The following is a 21,830-nucleotide window of genomic DNA, read 5'->3' as shown; positions in this document are numbered from 1 at the left end:
CTCACTTGCTAACAAGAGTGGCAGTCACCATGCCAGTTGGTTGTAATAAGGATGTAGTAACAGTTTGAAGGGCTTCCCGGTGGGCGCTAGTGGTAAAGAACCTGCTTGCCAATGCAGGAGACGTAAGAGACGGGGGTTTGATCCCCGGGTCAGGAAGATCCCCTGGAGAAAGGAAAGGGCAACGCACTCCAGTGTTCTTGTCTGGAGAATCCCATGGACAGAAGAGCCTGCAGGGCTACAGTCCATAGGGTCGTAGAGTTGGACACGACTGAAGTGACTTAGCACCGAGCACAAGAGTTTGAAAGCATGCAGCACAGTCCTTGGCACATAGTAGGTGCTCATGGTGGGTTTTTGGAGAACGTGGGTGGTATCCTCATATCTCTGTATGCCTGTAAACCTGGCACAGATCCCAGCACAGAGCAGGGATTTCTGAATGAATGGATAGCTCAAATTGATAGATTTAAATGTAAGTGGTTACCAGTTAGCACAAAGAATGTGTGTGCGTGTGTGTGAGAGAGAGAGAGAATTCAGTGGTGGAGTGACTTAATCTTTAGGAGTCAAGGTATATTCTGTAAAGAAACCAGCCAAAGAGAACCGTGTTTTATGCATGTCCCTCAAGATGCCATGTGAATCAAGCACTCTGCAACACTCTCCAAATTGCCGTGTTTTAAAGAGGGCACAGTGAGCACACGCCATCACTGCCATGTCCGTAGTCACTGGGGGTTAATGAAAAGGAGACGGGAATGGAGGGCTGCACTCGTTGAACTTCTCTGCAGAGCTAAGCACTGGTAAACGCACTTTACAACAGCCAGCTGCTTAACCCTGTAGTGTTAAGCTATAGGGTTATATATCCTGCAGGGTTAGTTTTTTCCCCTTTTCCTGTGTTATGTCTTCTTGGTGGATAAAACCGGAAAGAAAGGCTACAGACATAAACTGTGCAAATAAAATAACCTTGAGAGGAGGCTGCTCCAGTTGAAACTTACCATCTCCCTGTTGCTATGGTTACCTCCAGCAGGTCGCCCAGTGAGAATGGCTCTGTCATCAGCAACGAATCAGGGAAGCCCAGCTCGGGGAGGCGCTCACCCCAGAATGTAATGGCACAGCAGAAAGTGACAAAGGAGGAGGCTCGGAAGAGAAATGGTGAGAAGCCTTCCCTGCCAAGCACCACCCCCGAGCCCAGCCCACACACACTCGCGCAAGCGCGTGCTCACACTTGCACACCAGTGTGCTTTAAATCAGCCCCCACGCTCCTCCTTCCTGTGTCCTACAAAGGTCCTACCTACCTTCCTGAGGTATCACACTATACCCTTCCCTGAATTATACTGTTTCACTACCTCTGCCCTCTGTTCTTATGGGACTGTGCAGAAAAACCTCATTTACAGGTTGAACTGAGGTTTGCTTAGAGATTTTTCTTATTTGGGGTGAATTGCCTTGATTTCTAGCACCAGGTCCACTAGGGTGGCAGGTTTCCGAACCGATGCTTGTCTTGGAGGTTGCCCTTCATTTTCATGCCCTGAGTCCCTTGATAAATTTCAGGGGTTCAGTCTGTGCCTCTGAATCCAGATAGTACAAGTCTAGCTCCCCCAGGAAAAATAAGACAGTAATAAATCTGTCGCTATAAAAATCAGCCCGTGCTCCTGTCTTTATTCTCCAGGGCAGCTTAACTATTTAGTTTCTCTCTAGGGCACGTCTTTTCCCTCCCCGTAAGGACTGGTCCTGGGGGTTGTTTACAAGTGGTCACAGCCGCCTTGCTGTGCTGTCGCACCGTCTATAGATGGCCTCTGTCAGGCATCACTGTGCAGCCTCCCGCCCTCCTCCTCATCTTACTTTTGACCTGAGCCTCATTTTTGCTCGATCCTTCCGTGTATGATGTCTCTGCCACTCAGATCAGGGAAAATTCCTTTTGGATCTCCAAGGGTTATAGATGGAGTCCTATAACAATGCCAGGTGAAAAGGCAAACAGTCTGGCACTCTGGTTGGCTGTGCTTTTTTTAAAAAAGGAATTTGATGAAGTGTGGTTCAAGGACTCTGTCTTGAAGAGAGCACCAGAATGTTCTTTTGTTTCCAAATATCACTTATTTCTTTTTTTGACCAAAAAAGAGTGACACAATGGATTTGTCTTCTGTAGGGAAAACGTGGTCCCTATTTCTGGCCATTATGTAAAGCATTTGTTTAAATTGGCATACCGATTTGATTCTTAAATTTTTTTCTTTTCCTAAACCACTCTATGCTCTGTAACATAGAGATCATACATTCCATGCCAGAATCAGGGTATGACGTATGGGGTTTTCCTGGAATAACCACCCCACCTGGGACCACTTGGTGTTCTGCCAAGCCAACACACAGGGGACCGCAGGAGCTCCGGCTTGTAAAGGGAGATGTGAACTTCGCAACTTTCTCCTCTTTCCTCCTGAGTGAAATCATCAGAGAGGTGGGCAGAGGGAGTGCAGCAACCCAGAGACAGTGAGCCATGAAGCCATAGGGGCAGGCTGTTTTAACCAAATGTGGTGACCACCATGACCTCTAATCAAGAGGCCCTCCTGCTCCTCCTACTCCTGGCACACTCCTCCCCCACCTTCCTTTATATTCTTCCTGGAAATGTGTAAAGTCTGGGTGGGCTCCGGGAGTTGGTAATGGACAGGGAGGCCTGGCATGCTGCGGTCCATGGGGTCACAGAGTTGCACATGACTGAGCGACTGAACTGAACTGAACTGAAATCAGAGTCCATCCTCCCCCAGCTGCCCCATCACCCACCCCAGTCTTCAAAGGGTCTTAAATAACTCAGTGTGTCTCTCTCAGACCTATTGACTATGCATATGACAACACACACGTATATTTGCTTTTTTGTTGTATTGCTTTGTTTTATTTTGTACAACGAGACCAATGTACATACTGCTCTATGCCCTTTTACTTGCTTAAAAATTTGCAACATACAGACTCTTCTGTCAGTAAATACTCTCTTACAAGAGGATGCCTTTCCCCCTTCTTTGCATTTAATCTGTACAAGAGGAAGGGGCAGGGCCAGTTTCATACTCCATGACTCCCCACTGGCCCAGTCAGTGGGACACTGAGTTCTCTAAATGTTCCCGCTGACCTTCCTGTTCTTGTTTCCCCCACCCTTCCTGCCAGCCTCCTTAGTTCCTTTAGGTCACTTTGATTATTTAAATATCAGGTTCAGAAATAGCAACAGCCAGTGCATGAATAAAATGCAATTACTGTACCAGGTTGAGGTTTTAATGTGTTTGTTTTATTAAAAAGCCATCCTTTATCCAAATTTACAGTGCTTCGTTGCATTTTATTTTTTGCCAAAGGTAAACACAGTGAATTTTCAGACTTGGTCACTTCTCTGACCACAGGTTCCTGTTCAGTGAGGCTTCACTTTGAAAGTTTCAAATAGAAATGAAAGGACCAACTCGTTTAATGTAAAATTCAACAGATGCTGAAGCACATTAGAATTCTAGGCTGAACCTTCAATGGAACCTACAAGTGTCCTTTTTTAACACAGGTTCCACTTTATCACAATACAATATTATAGTTCATCAAAAACATCAATAACATATTTTATTGGATTAGAAGATAAGCAGGGAAGGAAGGGAAAGCAAAAAATAACATCGAATGGAATTGTGGAAAACGTATAAGGTGTATTTCCATCACATTGTCAGCTTGCAAAAAGTACTGCTTGTGTGAATATAACCTCTGAGAATAGATTATTCTTTTGGTATGGAATAATCAGATGTTGTTTTATGGCTCAGTGTCCATCCTAGAAGTTAGGGTTACTGATTTTAATTAATAAATGTTCATTTAACAGGCTGTTATTCTAAAATTGTTCTTGGTTTTCACCAGGTTGGTTGCCTCAGTAGCTTCTAACTCTACTTTTTTGTGAAAATCAAAACTTTAAAAGGAAAAGCCTGTCTCATATGCAATGTGGCTGAAGGCAGGGGTGGGGTGGGGATAGGGAAACTTGTAGTTCAGTGGCTTCGTTAGTTAACATAGCTGCTGTCATTGTGTTGTTCAGTCACTCAGTCATGTCTGACTCTTTGTGACCACATGGACTGCAGCATGCCAGCCTTCCCTGCCCGTCACCATTTCCTGAAGCTCGCTCAAATTCACGTCCATTGAGTCAGTGGTGCCATCCAACCATCTTGTCCTCTGCCGTCCCCTTCTCCTCCTGCCTTCAATCTTTCCCAGCATCGGGGTCTTTTCTAATGAGTCAGTTCTTCGCATCAGGTGGCCAGAGTACTGGAGCCTCAGCTTCAGCATCAGTCCTTCTAATAAATATTCAGGATTGATTTCCTTTAGGATTGATGGTTTGATCTCCTTGCAGCCCAAGGGACTCTCAAGAGTCTTCTCCAACATCACAGCTCAAAAGCATCAATTCTTCAGCATTTAGCCTTCTTTATGGTCCAGCTCTCACATCCATACATGACCACTGGAAAAACCATAGCTTTGACTTTACAGATCTTTGTTGGCAAAGTAATGTCTCTGCTTTTTAATTTACTATCTAGGTTTGTTATAGCTTTTCTTCCGAGGAGCAAATATCTTAATTTCATGGCTGTAGTCACCATCTGCAGTGATTTTGGAGCCCAAGAAAATAAAGTCTTTCACTGTTTCCATTGTTTCCCCATCTATTTCCCATGAAGTGGTGGGACTGGATGCCATAATCTTTGTTTTTTGAATGTTGAGTTTTAAGCCAGCTTTTCACTCTCCTCTTTCACTTTCATCAAGAGGCTTTTTAGTTCCTCTTTGCTTTCTGTCATAAAGGTGGTGTCATCTGCATATCTGAGGTTATTGATATTTCTCCCAGCAATCTTGATTCCAGCTTGTGCTTCATCCAGCCTGGCATTTCACATGATGTACTCTGCATAGAAGTTAAATAAGCAGGGTGACAATATACAGCCTTGATGTACTCCTTTCCCAATTTGGAACCAGTCCATTGTTTCATGTCTGGTTCTAACTGTTGCTTCTTGACCTACATACATATTTCTCAGGAGGCAGGTCAGATGGTTTGATATTCCCATCTCTTTCAGAATTTTTCAGTTTTTTGTGATCCACACAGTCAAAGGCTTTAGCATAGTCAATGAAGCAGAAGTAGATGTTTTTCTGGAACTCTCTTCCTTTTTCGATGATGCAACAGATGTTGGCAGTTTGATCTCTGGTTCCTCTGCCTTTTCTAAATTCAGCTTGAACATCTGGAAGTTCTCGGTTCACATACTGTTGAAGCTTGGCTTGGAGAATTTTGAGCATTACTTTGCTAGCGTGTGAAATGAGTGCAATTGTGTGATAGTTTGAACATTCTTTGGCATTGCCCTTCTTTGGGCTTGGCATGAAAACTGACCTTTTCCAGTCCTGTGGCCACTGCTGTTTTCCAAATTTGCTGGTATATTGAGTGCAGCACTTTCACAGCATCATCTTTTAAGATTTGAAATGGCTCAGCTGAAATTCCTTCACCTCCATTAGCTTTGTTCATAGTGATGCTTCCTAAGGTCCACTTAACTTCTCACTCCAAGTTGTCTGGCTCTAGGTGAGTGGTCACACAATCATGGTTATCTGGGTCATTAAGATCTTTTTTGTATTCTTCTGTGTATTCTTGCCACCTCTTCTTAATATCTTCTGCTTCTGTTTGGTCCATACCTACCATAGCTATAGGCAATTTTAGAGTCTATTTCAAGATGGTGTTTAAATATAAATGGGAAAGATAGATGTGAGAGCTAGGATTTTGAAAGCAAAACAGTTTGGCATTTTCTCAACTAAATACAGACGCTTAAACTTCCCAGGTGGCTCAGTAGTAAAGAATCTGCCTGCCAGTAAAGGAGATGTAGGAGACACAGGTTCAGTCCTTCCCACAGGAAGATCCCCTGGAGAAGGAAATGGCAGCCTACTCCAGTATTCTTGCCTGGAAAATCCCAGAGACAGAGGAGCCTGGCAGGCTACAGTCCATGAGGTCACAAATGATAGACATGACTGAGAAACTGAGACACGTGCATGCAAACTTCTGAAAGAAAATGAATGTCACCTTAAGAAGAGTGTTTTCCATGAAGGAGTTAAAAATGAGTTCAAGGTGAGAACATAATGTATGTATTTATACCTTCAGTTATCTGGAAGAAAGAACCTCCATAAACCCATAAGGGTGTACCTTCCTTTAAGATACCGTAATTTCACAGCCAGGGTTCAGAATTTAATCAGACCTTGCCTCCTAGCTATCATGGGACAGGAGGGAGACAAGAATCAGAGAGCTTGGAGGATGAATCACTACTTTCTTGGCAGGGGCCTTTGAGGATTTGTTAGAGATATTTACTCAAAAACAGTTTTAGTTTTTATTTTCTTTGCCTTCTCAATGAGATGGAGACTCACTTATTATTTGATAAGCAACCCAAAGGGCAGTGATTCTAGTTGTAGATTATTTGTCTTTGAGCTTTAATAAAGATTCCCCCCACAAAAGAACACGTTTTGTTTAAGGGCATTTTCTGCCTCTGATGGGAAGGTTCTCCTCCTGCCAATTGAAACAGGAGAAAGTGAAATCTCTTTTCAGCCTTATTTACTGAAGTTCAAACCAGCAATGCAAACAAAACACAAATAGATACGGGGTGGATGCTTGGTGGCAATTACTGATGACATGATGATGTTCTAGGACTTTCTGAGCCTCACCATGGCCCTTTTCTTAGCATTGCCTCATGCTTTTTTCTTAGGGGACAAATTATGCTTTAAATATTCTCATGAACCTGCTGTTTTCACATAACACTTTAATGTATTAGCACTCAATGCAGTGCCCTTTAATGTATTTTTCCACACAGTCTTTTATTTTGGAGGGCTGGGGGAATAGCTATTTTGCTCTTAAAGAAACCTAGAGGAATTATTGTGTGAATCTAAATATGACTTTAAGTGATGATGGAAAAGAGCTGCAGTTTATAGTTCCCAGGGTATCCTTTTCCTGACCTATTATGGTTATGCTCCCCCTTTACCTGACCATGGGGTGGGAAGTAAGAGTATCACAATTTGGAAGCAATAAAAATGCAAAGTACCATCTTTTCAACCTCTGAATGCTTTCATGATAGCAAGACTTTAACTTCTACATGTTTACTGGTTTTGCAGGTACTAACAGCATTTCCTTTTCCAAGTCAGGAAATTTTAGTCCTTCCGTCACTCATTCAGCAAATCCCTATTGAAAGCCAACTGTGTATAAGACATTGTTAAAGGCAAAGTCATCAGACTTTAAAAAGAGGGGCATGAATGGAGCTTATGTTCTAGTGGCAGGGGATGGGAGCAGATTAAGTCAATACAGCAATAGTGATAAAGGCGGTGCAGAAATAATAGAGGGATGAGGTGAGTTATTTTAGATTGGTGGATAAAGAAAGTCTTTTTTAAGCAGCAACTTGAAAAATAAGAAGGAACTAGGCAGGTAAAGAATCATGGGAAGAGCAGTCTGAGCAGAAGGAATAGTAAATGCAGAATCCTGGAGGTGGAAACAAGCCTGCTGTGTTCAAAAGGCCATTGTGGCTGGAGTAGACTGACTCAGGGGAGAGTTGGGGAGTGGGTTCAGCACGGTGGCCAGGGCCACGTGGTGCAGAATTTCTAGGTCACAGTGAAGACTCTTGGTTTTATTCCGAGAGAGATGAAGCCTTCAGAGGGTTCTGATCAAAGGAGTGCTGTGATCTGGTTATCTCCTGAAGAGATAACCCGTCCTAGCTGCTAGTGGAATGTGTATTTTAGAAGTAGGAGGAGCCGAGTGGAAGCTCAGAGGAGGGGGGTTGTTTAGGAAGTGTATTAGTTACTTAGAGCTGTGTAACAAATTACCCCAACACCTAGCCACCAAAAATGACTATCTAAATTTAGTATCTCACATAATGTCTGTGAGGGTGATTTGAGCCCACTCTCAAAGCAGTATTCAAGCAGAGACCTACCCTCTCATACAAAGATAAAATATAGGTAATGAAGCCTTTTATTTTTTGTTTCACAAGCAAGACCAAATCTGTTAAATGATGTGGTCATGAGATAGCGTGTTTGGGTTATTATCACTCAAGTTATCTATTTTCAGAGGAGTAGAATGTAGTCGTGTTTCTGACACCCAAAATTATGCTGCATGATTTTAAAGTGCTACCAGATACTCCTTAAGCAGAAATTCCAGTTAACCAGGAATTTCTATAAGTAGATTGAACAATGACTAATAATACATTCTGTCAGGAGGAGCAAGCATTATCATTACTAATCAGGATGAGATTAAAAGTAACAAGATTGCTGTAACAAGCCCTGAGTTAGCATACTAACAAAAAGTAAAGACGTTTTGATCAACCTGCTGCCTTACTCTGGGAAAGTATGTTGATTTAGTTTGAGGTTCTTAAAAGTATGTTGATTTAGTTTGAGGTTTTTGACATCACTTAGGTGGCTTAGCGGAGAAGGCAATGGCACCCCACTCCAGTACTCTTGCCTGGAAAATCCCATGGATGGAGGAGCCTGGTAGGCTGCAGTCCATAGGGTCGCTAGAGTCAGACACGACTGAGCGACTTCACTTTCACTTTTCACTTTCATGCATTGGAGAAGGAAATGGCGACCCACTCCAGTGTTCTTGCCTGGAGAATCCCAGGGACGGGGGAGCCTGGTGGGCTGCCGTCTATGGGGTCTCACAGTCAGACATGACTGAAGCGACTTAGCAGCAGCAGCAGCAGGTGGCTTAGAGGGTAAAGCATCTGCCTGTGATGCAGGAGACCCAGCTTCGATCCCTGGGTCAGGAAGATCCCCTGGAGAAGGAAATGGCAACCCACTCCAGTATTCTTGCCTGGAAAATCCCATGGATGGAGGAGCCTGGCAGGCTACAGTCCATGGGCCCGCAAAGAGTCGGACATGACTGAGTGACTTCACTTCACTTCACTTCATAATGTCTGTGGGTCAGGAATTCAGAAATGGATTAATTGGGTGATTCTGGTTCAGAGTATCTCATGAGGTTGCAGTCAAGATGTTGGACTGAGCTGTAACCATCAAAAGGCCTGGCCAAACCCATTTACAAGATGGCTCACTGTCATAGTTGTTGGCAGGAGTCTCAGTTTCTTGCCGAATGGACCTCTCCATAGGGCTACTTTAGTGGTCTCATAAACATGGCAGCAGACTTCCCCTAGAGTAAGAAGTAATCCAAGAGAGACCAAGGTGGAAGCAACAATGCTTTTTTAATGACCTAGACTTGGAAGCAATGCATTGTCATTTCTGCAGTTACCTATTTGTTACACAGGTTGGTCCTATGTGACTATGAGGCAAGAATTACTTGGTGCCATCTTGGAGTGCAACTTGGATACACCAAGACATCTTGGTGCCATCTTGAACTTCATAGCAGTTGTCTGGGAGGGAGATAATGATGGGAAAGCAAGAACTGCCTAGCAAAACTACATTCTAAAATGATATATGCATCTGGTAACACATCTGAATAAAGATCTTCCTCTGTCATTGGCTCATCAGTGACCTATTTACAAATAAGTCCTCAGCACCCCCAAATATTCCAGTTATAACCCATGGTTAGACTTTTGTAAAAATAGCAATTTACCTGGCTTAATTTAACAAATCTTCTGTGATTATGATAAGTGACAGAATGACACAAACTATGTGTTTCTCAATAATTTAAATGACATCCCAATCTCGTGAGACAGGAGGAAAGATGAATACATTTCTATTACATTCATATTTTATATAACACCTATTTTGCTCCTAAGTTGCTTACTGGGTTGGTTGTTTGAATAGGCTTCATTTATCTCTTGCCAAGCCATGCTTAGTAAACGGTCATTCATATAGTTATTTAATGGGAATGTGCTTTAAGTAAATCAGCAAGGTACCACTGGCCCTGGAACATTCTCCATCAGCCTATCTATGGATGCACAAGGCAGATGGCTGTCATTCAGCAATTGCAGCAGAACCCTCTGTCAGAGGGGAGCGTTAGTTTAACAGAATGTAGGTGCAAATCGCTCTAGGTAATTAGGGGAGTTGTCTATAGGTTTAAGGGCTTCCCTTGTGGCTCAGCTGGTAAATAATCCTCCTGCAGTGCAGGAGACCTGGGTTTAATCTCTGGGTTGGGAAGATCCCGTGGAGAAGGGAAAGGCTACCCATTCCAGTATTCTGGTCTAGAGAATCCCATGGACTGTATAGTCCATGGGGTTGCAGAGTCGGACACGACTGAGTGACTTTCACTGTAGCTTTAAATTCATTTCTCGGTGGTTATTTCTTAGCTCTCCTTCATTTTACACAAATGAAAGAAACCAAAACCTTATTTAGAGAAACAATATTTAGGGGAAAAAAAAAGTTTCAGCAGCAGTTACTGTGGCTGGTTGACCAGGGAAGACTCAACCTTTATGCAATGTGAAAATGGGTGGCTTTGGTGACAGTGACTAACTGAGTGCTGTTATTGTCTTGATTATCATGTTTTAAGAATAGCTACCTAGTTTGGCCAAATGGCACTCTTCCCATCTCCGACCCCAATATAGAGAACAAATTAACGTTTTTTTTTTTTTCCCAAATGTGTTCTGTCACAGTTTTGAAGGAATGGTTTTGCCGTTTAAATTCAAACCAGTGGCGAGGTGAAGAGTATAGATAGTAAATTTTAAGAGAAAGCCACCAGCAGCAGTGAGCCATTGGCACCGAACCAGACGCTGTTGTTCCTGAGGTCATTTTGAGTAAAATGATGTCCTTAGGCTGTGAGCCTGACATACATTCCCCCACGATGGCACAACTCCCCTACAACAGAAAATCAATGTGTTTATGTTATGCTTTAGTGCCGGCGAGTGATGAAGAGGAAGGAGCGGTCCTTTTTGACAACTCTGGCAAGGCGGCTGTGGATCCCTTTGACACGTCTTCTGGGTCTGTGCAACTCATTGGAATAAAACCCACAGCCCTCCCCGTGGTGCACCCCACCTCGGACAGGAGCCAGGAGCCGGCTGTCCTCAACGGCGAGGTGAGCACCCCAGGACAGAGCGGGAGAGAGTGGGTGCAGCCAGGCCTCTGTGAATGTGGACCAATGAGGAGCCCCTGGGGGCCCCGGGTGCAGGTGTACGGACAGGACTCTGGGGGTCATTTTTACCTCCGCATGTGCAGGCCTCAGTGGAATGAATCAGTACACCGGTCACCCCAAACCAGTTTGTTGAGTGATGTTTTTGGAGCATTTTCCACCTTCATCAGAGAGTCCATGAAATGAAGTGAAGTGAAAGTCGCTCAGTCGTGTCCAACTCTTTGTGACCCCATGAACTATACAGTCCATGGAGTTCTCCAGGCCAGAAAGCCCATAGGGGACTTTTTAAAAAACTGTCATTATGAAGAGAAACACCCAAAATTCTGCTTCCCCTAATCCCTCACTCACACAGCCTGCTTCCTTTCTTGCTAACACCACTAAAGTGGTCAGGATGGGATATCTGTGGCAGTGGGGATGGAGAGAGCTGGAATTGATAGGGCACCAGAGGAGATATGGACAGGGAATGTGGCCCACTACATAGGCTTTGAAATGACTTTTATTTCTTTGAGCAAGCTTGAAGCAACCGTTTGTGTGCTTCCAGGAATAGCGTGATGTTAGTCAATTTTCCTAAGTCTTAAAAAGATTAGTACTGTACATCAGAGATTTCACCAAAGAAAAACAGATGGATGGATGGATGGATGGGTGGATAGAGACAGATAGATGATAGATAGAGGCAGTTTAGGGGAGAACAAGAGAGTAAATTGGGTAAAAATTAGCTGCCATTTCTCCATCTTCTGCAGCAGAATGGTCAGTGGGCTGAAGATGTTCGTGATCCCTTAAGGCCATGCTTACGGAACCTCTTTGTGAATACCTCATACATGCACGCACACACACATAATTTCATTGTTATTCTCTGTTGTCATTCAACAGTTTGGTTATTCACTATGTTTGTTTATACCCGGCTGGCTATGGTTACCTGTACTGTGTGGGAGACTTCCCAAGCTTTAAAGGCTCTTTCCCACCACACCTTGAGGAACACACCACGACCCCATACAGCTGGTTACTGTAAACACCCTTCAGCGGCTTGTCCACATCCCCCATCCAGGCCACGTGAAAAAGCCTGTTATAGACCTGATCCAGCAGCTCCTTCTGTTTTCTCAACAGAAAGACTGAACTGCCTAGAGGGATGATGAGTTGATGTTCATCAATTTTTATTTTTATTTATTTATTTATTTATTTTTGTTCATCGATTTTTAAAAAGAACTTAACTGGGAATTTCCTGGAGGTCCGCTGGTTAAGACTTGACACTTTCACTTATGTGGGCCTGGGTTTGATCCCTAGTTGGGAAACTAAGCTCCCACAAGCCGCACAGGGCAGCCAAAAATAAAAATAAATAAATAATTAATTAAAAATAAAAAGAACTTAACTAGTTGTGGACTCATAGAGCACTTGTATCCCAACCTTATCATTTTTTTTTAGACAAAGAAATGGAAGTCAGAGGGCTCAGGTGGCTTACTCAGAGTCACACTGCAGGTTATTGTGACAGCATGATGATCAGGTCCCCTGGCTCCCTGTCCAGCACTCCTTCCCTCTCTGTGGCTTTACTGTGGCCCATCAGTAAAAAAGAGCACTTTGCTTGAAAGAGCATGGACTCTCCAACCACACTGCAAGAATGTGAGTCCTGGCTTTTCTACTTAATATCTGCGTGACCTTCAGTTCAGTTCAGTTCAGTTCAGTCTCTCAGTCGTGTCCGACTCTTTGCAACACCATGAACTACAGCACACCAGGCCTCCCTGTCCATCACCAACAGCTTAAATTCTCTGTGCCTCAGTATCTCTATCTCTAACATACAACAAATATGTTATTATTATATCATCATCATTAGCTTTCAGGTGGTGCTAGTGGTAAAGAACCCACCTGCCAATGCAGAAGATATAGGAGACACAGGTTCAGTCCCTGGGTCAGGAAGGTCCCCTGGAGTAGGAAATGGAAACCCACTCCAGTATTCTTACCTGGAGAATCCTATGGACAGAGGAGCCTAGAGGGCTACAGTCCATAGGGCCACAGAATCATGCACAACTGAGTGACTGAGCATCAGTTCAGTTCAGTTCAGTTGTTCAGTTGTGCCTGACTCTTTGCGAACTCCTGCAATGCCAGGCCTCCCTGTCCATCACCATCTCCCAGAGTTCACTCAAACTCATGTCCATCGAGTCGGTGATGCCATCCAGCCATCTCATCCTCTGTCGTCCCCTTTTCCTCTTGCCCCCAACCCCTCCCAGCATCAGAGTCTTTTCCAATGAGTCAACTCTTCGCATGAGGTGGCCAAAGTACTGGAGTTTCAGCTTCAGCATCATTCCTTCCAAAGAACACCCAGGGCTGATCTCCTTTAGAATGGACTAGTTGGATCTCCTTGCAGTCCAAGGGACTCTCAAGAGTCTTCTCCAACACCACAGTTCAAAAGCATCAATTCTTCGGCGTTCAGCTTTCTTCACAGTCCAACTCTCGCATCCATACATGACCACTGGAAAAACCATACCCTTGACTAGATGGACCTTTGTTGGCAAAGTAATGTCTCTGCTTTTCAATATGCTATCTAGGTTGGTCATAACTTTTCTTCCAAGGAGTAAGTGTCTTTTAATTTCACGGCTGTGGTCACCATCTGCAGTGATTTTGGAGCCCAAAAAAATAAAGTCTGACACTGTTTCCAGTGTTTCCCCATCTATTTCCCATGAAATGATGGGACCAGATGCCATGATCTGAGTTTTCTGAATGTTGAGCTTTAAGCCAACTTTTTCAGTCTCCTCTTTCACTCTAGATCCTCTTCACTTTCTGCCATAAGGTGGTGTCATCTGCATATCTGAGGTGATTGATATTTCTCCTGGCAATCTTGACTCCAGCTTGTGCTTCTTCCAGCCCAGCGTTTCTCATGATGTACTCTGCATATAAGTTAAACAAGCAGGGTGACAATATACAGCCTTGATGTACTCCTTTTTGTATTTGGAACCAGTCTATTGTTCCATGTCCAGTTCTAACAGTTGCTTCCTGACCTGAATATAGGTTTCTCAAGAGGCAGGTCAGGTGGTCTGGTATTCCCATCTCTTTCAGAATTTTCCACGGTTTATTGTGATCCACACAGTCAAAGGCTTTGGCATAGTCAATAAAGCAGAAATAGATGTGCTTTATATAGTGACTGAGCATACTTTATCATTAGTCAGCTAACCATCCAGGATTCGTTGATCAAGTACTTAATGCCCTTAGGCCCTACAATTTGGGAATCTGTATATCTTCTCAAAGCCAATCACAGCCACTGAATCTTTCCCTGGGCCCAGTTCTGCCACTGGACACTCAAGCCCCAGATTAGAGGCCTCTGAGGTTATCACTGATGCACTGATAACTATTCTTCATTAAGACCCTCTACCCAGTATGAACCCAGGTGACAGCTGCCATGCCTGGATCTTTTCATCCCAGCTTAGCGATGGGGACAGATTCCAGATGTCGGCTAAATCTAACTTACCACTCTCTTTTTCAGCCAGACCCATCACACTGTCACGAGAGAACAGAGTAGCATTCTCCCTGTCCAGAACTGTATACATGTCATATTTTGGTAGTTGAAGGAATAGACCCTGCTGGCATCTGGATTGAAAAAGAGCCCTGAACTGTTCTCTGTAATTTGCTGCCTTGTGAAATTTAAGGCAGATTATTTTATCATTTTCCTCCTTCTCTTACAGGCAGCTTGTTTAAGTGAAGAAAACACAGCCTCAAAGCCATAAATTTTCTTTGTATGAATTGTAGGTAATTCTTTTAAAGATTATTTTAAAGTAAACAGAATAACAGCATACAAAATTCAGAAAATAAGAAAGACCACTTAATTTCACTACCCTAACATATCCTCTGTTTTCATGTTTTCCACCTTCTCTTCAAGCGTTTGCTCAAACTCATGTATATTTTAGAATCTTATCGTATTCAGACCACCTTATATCTTACATCTTAAGCATTGGCTGTGTTGCTGTTGTCTTTCTGACAATCATTGTGAATGTCTTGATTGAGTAAGTGCACCATTGTTTGGGAAACTACTCTCCCCTTGTTCAAACCAGCTATTCTTCGGTTTTAGTTTTCATGCATGACTTATAGAAACTTTTTATTTTGAGAATAACTTTAGATTTACAAAAGAGTTGCCATAATAGTACAGAGAATTCCTTTATCCAGCTAGTTGTTTACCTGCTACCCCTAATATGAACACCTTGTGTAACCATAAAAAATGATCCAGCCCAGGAACATAATATTGGTGCAATACTGTTGAATAATGTGCAGACCTCATTTGAAATTCACCGGTTTCTTTCTTATGTCCATTCTCTGTTCTGTAACCCAATCCAGGATCCCATGTGGGATTTAATTGTCTCTTGAGCCTCCTCCCAAACAAGTTTGGGGTAGTTCAAGTTTGGGAGAGTTCCTCCATCCTTTGTGACCGTTTTGTTCTTCATGACTATTATTCTTTTGAAACGTCCTGGCCAGTTACTGTGTAGAATGTCCCTCGGTTTGGATTTGTCTGGTGTTTTCTTGTGATTGGATTGAGGCTATGAATTTTTCACATATCCATGGAAATGATGTGCCCCTTCATGGCCACGGAATCAAGAAGTACCTGATACTGATATATCTAATTACTGACGATGTTAACTTTCATCTCTGACTTTGAAATTCTCTTGGAATGTCATCTTAGGAGAGATTCCAGAAAGGGATTCCTGGCTCAGAGGATGTCATGCTAGCTTCTTCCCTTTGCTGGTTTTCTCAGTGAAAAGTGGAATGAGGGAACAATTAAACACTTGTGAGATGCTGGCAGCCTAAAGATACCATCAGGACCCAGGTTGGGGAGATCTTTGCAAGAGTTAGAAAAAATATATCCCTCAGTTTGTTTCTTCAAACCTTGTAAAAGTAAAGCATCTACATAACATGTGGCCTCATGTTGGTGAACCCCTGGCTTTGTACATCAATTGACACGTATCTTACCCCTGGATGAGTACGTTGCTAGAATCACCGAGCAGTGCAAAGTGTCAGGACTGGAGTCTCTACTTGCACACTGAACCGTGTCCTGGGCATTTGAGAGTTTATCCTAGAGGATGGGATACGTATAGGGGCTCAGGCTCCTGGCTTCCGAGCTAGCTGCATAGACGGGTTTTCATAAAGCACCACACTGTCACCACTACTTGACCAAACACAGCTATTGCTGTATCTAACCCGTAAAGCCCCCGGGTGTTGGTTTGTATTGTCACAGCTGCTTCTTGCAGCTGGATTACCCCTTCCTCTTTCGTTCTTGAAACAAAAGCCAGAAAAAACAACCAGAGCAACTCCCATGGGCAAAGAAGGAACAGAGACATTCTAAGACAGCAGTGTAGACGTGGCCTGTCTGCCTTCCTTTCTTCGTCCCGCCCCTCCCCTGAACCCCCAGCCCCCAAAGTGCTGCACCCATGCTGTTCAGCACAAAGCCCCCTCCATTGCCCCACTCCACCCAAGCCTACTCACTTTAGTGCTCTGTGCTCCCAAAGCTACTCATTTCCCCTCCCCTTGTCTCCGTCAGACTCTGTTTCCCTTAGTCTTTGTGAAAATGAACCCTGCACAACCCACATTAATGGTAATAAGATTTATTTTTTTTCAATATACAAAAGATACAATTAAATTATTTTTACATTCTGTTCTTCATACAAAAATCTTCAAGATGAATGGAGAGAGCAGTGTGGAAAAATATTCATTCCCATATGTAAAATAGATAGTCTGTTTTAGAGTTGGTCTCAGTGCCTGGCCATATTGCAAGCATGCGGTGCGTGTGAACTCCTGCAATCCTCACAACAGCTCTACGAGGGCAGTAGTATTATCTCCCTCTTACACCGAAAGAATCTGAGGCACAGAGAAGTTAAGTAATGTGCCCAGGGTCACCCAGCTAGGGAAAGACAGAGCTGAGATTTAAACCCAGGCATTTGGTCTGGTTCCAGAACCTATACCCTTAGCCCCAGCTTTATGCCACACCATCATTAAAATGTAAATGACTGAAAGCAACAGAATTATCCTCCCAAGAGTGTTTGCATATAAACCCAGTGAGCTCTGGTAAATGTTTCATGAAGAGTTGGGAATGAGAGAGAGAGACTGACTTTAAAAGGAGATTCTTCCCCTGCGTTGCTGGCAAACTTACTTAAGTTTGGCTCAAGAGGGGACCCTGCTCCTGTGCTTCCCTATGGCAGCGGGGGGACCCGGAGGACAGAGGGGAACAAGCAGTTCCCTCTGCAGAAGGTAGTACTACCAGCCTTAGTTTTTGGAGTCCTGATGTCCTAGCAGATTTTAAGTTCATTATCCAAACAGAAGAGACTTAAGAAGAAAAAGAGCTTAGTCTAAAGTATTGTCAGCAGCATGGACAGTGAGTCAGGGATTCATGGGTCCAATGGCTGGAAGCCCAGAATTCCAGGCTTTGGACCCTGCTACCAGGGGGACTTTCAGGTCCAGGAGGGACACAAATGGAGGTGAGACAGCTGTACCCCCCCACCCCCTCTTCCTCCCTTGGCATTGGCTGCAGCAGTAAGGAATCTCCTCTGCCATGTCCCCGGGGCCTCCAGGCGGTTCCTCCTGTCCTCCCTGGCCTTGCCACCTGTGTACTTCACACGTGCCTTCAGAAGCTCAGCAGAGCCTGACCTGGGGATCTGACCTCAAGTTTCTGAGACCGCTGGACCTTAAGCCTTCTCTCACCCCCTAATCCTTTCTTCAAACACACTGTTTTGTAGGAGTCCAGCACAGCAGACAGGAGCGTGGGCGGCTGCTCTGTTGATTGGGAATGAGGACCAGCAGCTCAGCCCCCTCTTCTTGCTGCCCCTGTACTTCCCTGACTCCTGAGGACCCTCCTGGAGCCCTTGGGCAACAGTTCTTAGCCCAGGTCCCTAGACTTGCTAAAGCAATATGAAAATAGCTGTGTATTGGCTTTTGGAGGGCAAGACTCCTAACTCTCAGATTTTCTACTGATCTTCCAAAAATCCATGGAATATAATTTGAAAACCACTGATCAGTGCCAGAGGTTTCTCACCCAGGTTCGGGACCAGAGTCAGCTCTGGGACTTTTGCAAACTACAGATGCCCAAGCCTCACTCTTGAAGATTCTGATTCAGCAGGTCTGGGCCTCTGGATTTTTGCCAGCTCTGCATGCAGCTCCAATGCTCTGCCGATTGACCATTGCCTTCAGCATCTTCCAAATGGAAAGCGCCAATTCTGGCAAGCCCACACCAACCCCAGCCCCCAGCCACTCCCTGGGCAGAATCTATAGTCCAGGGGCTTAGACCTTGGACCCTCTGTGCGTCTTTGTCTTCTCATCCTGAGGGGCAGGGTATTTAGCAGCTAAGTGTGCAGACTCTGACACAGACTGTCCGAGGTCAAACCCTGACCCCACCTCTGATTATGGGTTGTCATGAAGGTTAAGAAGACATCATGCACGTAAGTCACCACAGTGATGGCACCACACAGAATCTGTAAGGGGAGGTCTTAGTTCACTAGGAGTCCCAACTCTTCAGTTTACTAACTTAGCTCTTTTGGCTCTTAGTTTCCTCATCTGCCAGGTGGACGTCATCCCCACATTTACCAGCCTTTCCATGATTGTCCCTTGAAATCTTAGCTATGAAAACGTTCTCTATACATGATTATACAGATGTAATCAAGTCTGACTGCAAACAGCTCCAATGGTTCTCCACATTGTTCAGTATCAGGCAGGTTTCATTCAACTCTGTTTGTGGACATAACATCTTCATATCATTTGTTAATTTATTTAGCACAGTCATCTGTATTTTTGACAGGTGAGCAGGAACCAGTTGGCAATAATGGCCATGCAAGGCTTCAAAATTACCTAGCAGTAAAGAATGCGCCTGCAGTGCAGGAGATTGGGGAGACATGGGTTCGATCCCTGGGTTGGAAGATCCCCTGGAGGAAGAAATGGTAACCCACTCCAGTAATCTTTCCCAGAAAATCCCATGGACAGAGGAGCCTGGTGGGCTGCAGCCTATGGGGTTGCAAAAGAGCAGACATGATTGAACAGCTAAACAACAACAACAAAGCTATTGACTGACAAAAATAAGCTTTCAAGTGCAGGTTGATAGAGTGGGGAGACCTTGCAAGCAGAATGTCTACTCCCCTTTGCCACCCCATTCATCCCAACTCTAGCCCTTCAAGAGCTGGTGGTCTTATCCAGCTGGACATCAGCTAAATGGCCATAGACTTGTTTATTCACGTGACAGTCGTTGTCACCTGCATGTCACCACGCGTGATGAGACTGTTTCTCTCCCCAGGTGAACAAAGCCCTGAAGCAGAAGTCAGACATCGAGCACTATCGGAACAAGCTGCGCCTCAAAGCCAAGAGGAAGGGTTACTATGACTTCCCCCCGGTGGAAGCTAGCAAGGCTCAGACGGAAAGGAAAAAGATGTATGAAAAAGCACCAAAGGAAATTGAGCACGTCTTGGATCCAGACCCAGAACTGTGTGCCCCATTCACCGAAGCTAAAAACAGGTGCAGTTCCTAAGGGATTCTCCAGGGGTCGCTGTACCATTAGGGGATGAGTGCAGGGGGTGCCTTGGGCAGTACCGTCCAGGTCTCTGGTTCTATTTGTCACCTGAGGACTGTCATCTTTGCAGGCTGCTGGTCTGGGCCGCACTGGTCTGTACAAGCAGGAGTTCCACAGTGAGTCTGGAAGAAAATAAAATTAAAACCACTGAAAAACAACACTTAGGCAAACAACCATAATTGTCCCTTAGCTTTTAATGATGTTTTCAAACCTGTACCTGTTTCAGAGCTGGGTTCGCATGTAATTATCACCCACCTGGTTACGCAACTTCCAGATCAAGGGACAGTGTATTCATCAATGATTTTAGTGTCTCTTGCATAAGAAAAACAGAATCCATGCCTCACCTTTTTATTCAGCTTCAATCAATATTTACTGCACAGCTACTCCTATCTCCATGCTGGGTTCCTGTCTTTAATTCATAGACTTGTCCATTTGACCTTTATTGTCTCCTGCTCTGTACTGGGCACCAGGCATGATGCTGAATACTGTCAAGGTCATGTGTTTGTTCATTCAATATTTTATGGTGGGCCGAACAGCCCAGTCTCTGCTTTTATGGAACTTAAGGCCTAATGGGAGAGAAAGACGAGCCCAAGAGTTTCTTGCTCACAAGTGTGATGGGTGTTTGAAATGTGCAGCCTAAAAGGCAGGCCTGCCCTAGCAAAGGAGGGGTAGGCCTGGTGGCTGAAATTGGCAACCTTCTAAACTTTGCTCCTAACTCAGCAGGGAGTGGCTTCACCTACTAGAAAAAGGGGTGTGGGTGTGTGTTACTCACTCAGTCAGGTCTGATTCTATGACTATAGCCTGCCAAGCTCCTCTGTCCATGGAATTCTCCAGGCAAGAACACTGGAGTGGGTTGCCATTCCCTTTTCCAGGGGGATTTTCCGACCCAGAGATTCAACCCCGATCTCCTATATTGCAGGCAGTTTCTTTCCCATCTGAGAGAAAAGGGGTAAATGTCAGCAAAGCTCAATAGGCTCACTTCTCTTTTTTGCCTTCCCCTCTGAGGCACTTCCCCCAGAAGCATTTTCATGACTTGAGACCAACTCTTCTAAATACATGTTCTCCTTGGCAGCTGCCCCTTGACTCAGAGCTGCCAGTGCTCTAACCCAAACCATAGCCTTCACAGACACAGCCTCTAGAGAGGTCCCTGGGGAGGACAGGATGGTTCCTGGACTGAGTGGGTATTTATTAAAAGCCAAAACGACTATGTGATGGGCTTAGATGGAAGCCACATAGTCAAGCTGGGAGTGGGGAATAAATTTTATGAATGGAATCTGCATGATTTATTTTTAATAATGAAAAGAGGGAATTCTAAGCCAGTGCTTCATTTTCCAGGTTTCTTATTAGGCTTGGTGGGGATGACAAGCTGTTGGTGTTAAATCACACTGTGATGGGATCACAGTGCGCATACCCCTGTGTTGATAACCGTAGAAAAAAAGGGAAGGACATCTGTGGATTTTATTGGGAGACTGGGGGCGTCTTTGGCTTTTACTTCACACTTCGGGACTTTTTACTTCAGGGGTCTTTTATAGACTGGAGTGGGGATTTATTTTTTCCTGGGTTTCCTGCTGACATTTGGAAAATGAATCAGAAATCATGTACAAGTATGTGAAACTTAGTTTGGAAATTATTTGAGAGTTAAATACAATTTTCACTGAAGCCATTTTATAAGGAGAATGAACAAAACATTTTTCTGGAGAGGTGTATCTCCACTGCCTCACAAAAGGTCAGGCCAGTTTCCTAAGGCCTTTTGCTAGCCTTCTGATGCTGGGAGTATACAGGCAATTCTTAGTAAATGTCTGTTGAAGAAAGGATTTAATTTAAAAAAAATGTGATCAGTTATGGGAAAATTAGAGATCACCACAAATCAGGTGGGGTGGGGGTAGAAAGGGAGATGAGATCAGCAAGAGATGGGGACGAGAAGAGAAAGATTAATGTCGAGAAAGAGACTTAGTAAGCTCTTGGAGATTCTTTTTAAAAGATATTTATTTGGTTACACTGGGTCTTAGTTGCTGCATGAGGGATCTTTAGTTGCCACATACAAACGCTTAGTTGTACACGTGGGATCTAGTTCCCTGACCAGGAATCGAACCCAGGCCCCCTGCATTGGGAGCACGGAGTCATAGCCACTGGACCACCAGGGAAGTCCCTCAAGCACTATTCTTGTCACACTCTGCTGTTGACTCCAGGCACTGTCCACTGCTGCCCGTTGTATGTCACCTGTTATCACAGGTGAGACATACCTGTTAGTTACCTTTCACAGTTCAGCTCTCTAGAGGTTCTGCTCTCAGTGACCAGCCCCTGTAAGGCACGAGTAAGGAACCCATTCTC

General features: G+C 44.3%; 1 protein-coding gene across 1 annotated transcript in view; it reads left to right on the top strand.

Annotated features, from left to right (window-relative positions):
* KIAA1549L (KIAA1549 like) overlaps nt 1–21,830 on the top strand; it is a 128,983-nt gene that overhangs the window by 55,335 nt on the left and 51,818 nt on the right. Inside the window, exons 14-16 of the mRNA XM_070383083.1 lie at nt 1,013–1,140; nt 10,746–10,924; nt 19,227–19,444. Coding sequence (XP_070239184.1) covers nt 1,013–1,140; nt 10,746–10,924; nt 19,227–19,444 — 525 coding nt within the window. The remainder of the gene's footprint in view (nt 1–1,012; nt 1,141–10,745; nt 10,925–19,226; nt 19,445–21,830) is intronic.

This window comes from Bos mutus, chromosome 15 (genome assembly GCF_027580195.1).
Source record: "Bos mutus isolate GX-2022 chromosome 15, NWIPB_WYAK_1.1, whole genome shotgun sequence".
NCBI lineage: Eukaryota > Metazoa > Chordata > Mammalia > Artiodactyla > Bovidae > Bos > Bos mutus.
This window is presented reverse-complemented; position numbering and strand designations above follow the sequence as displayed.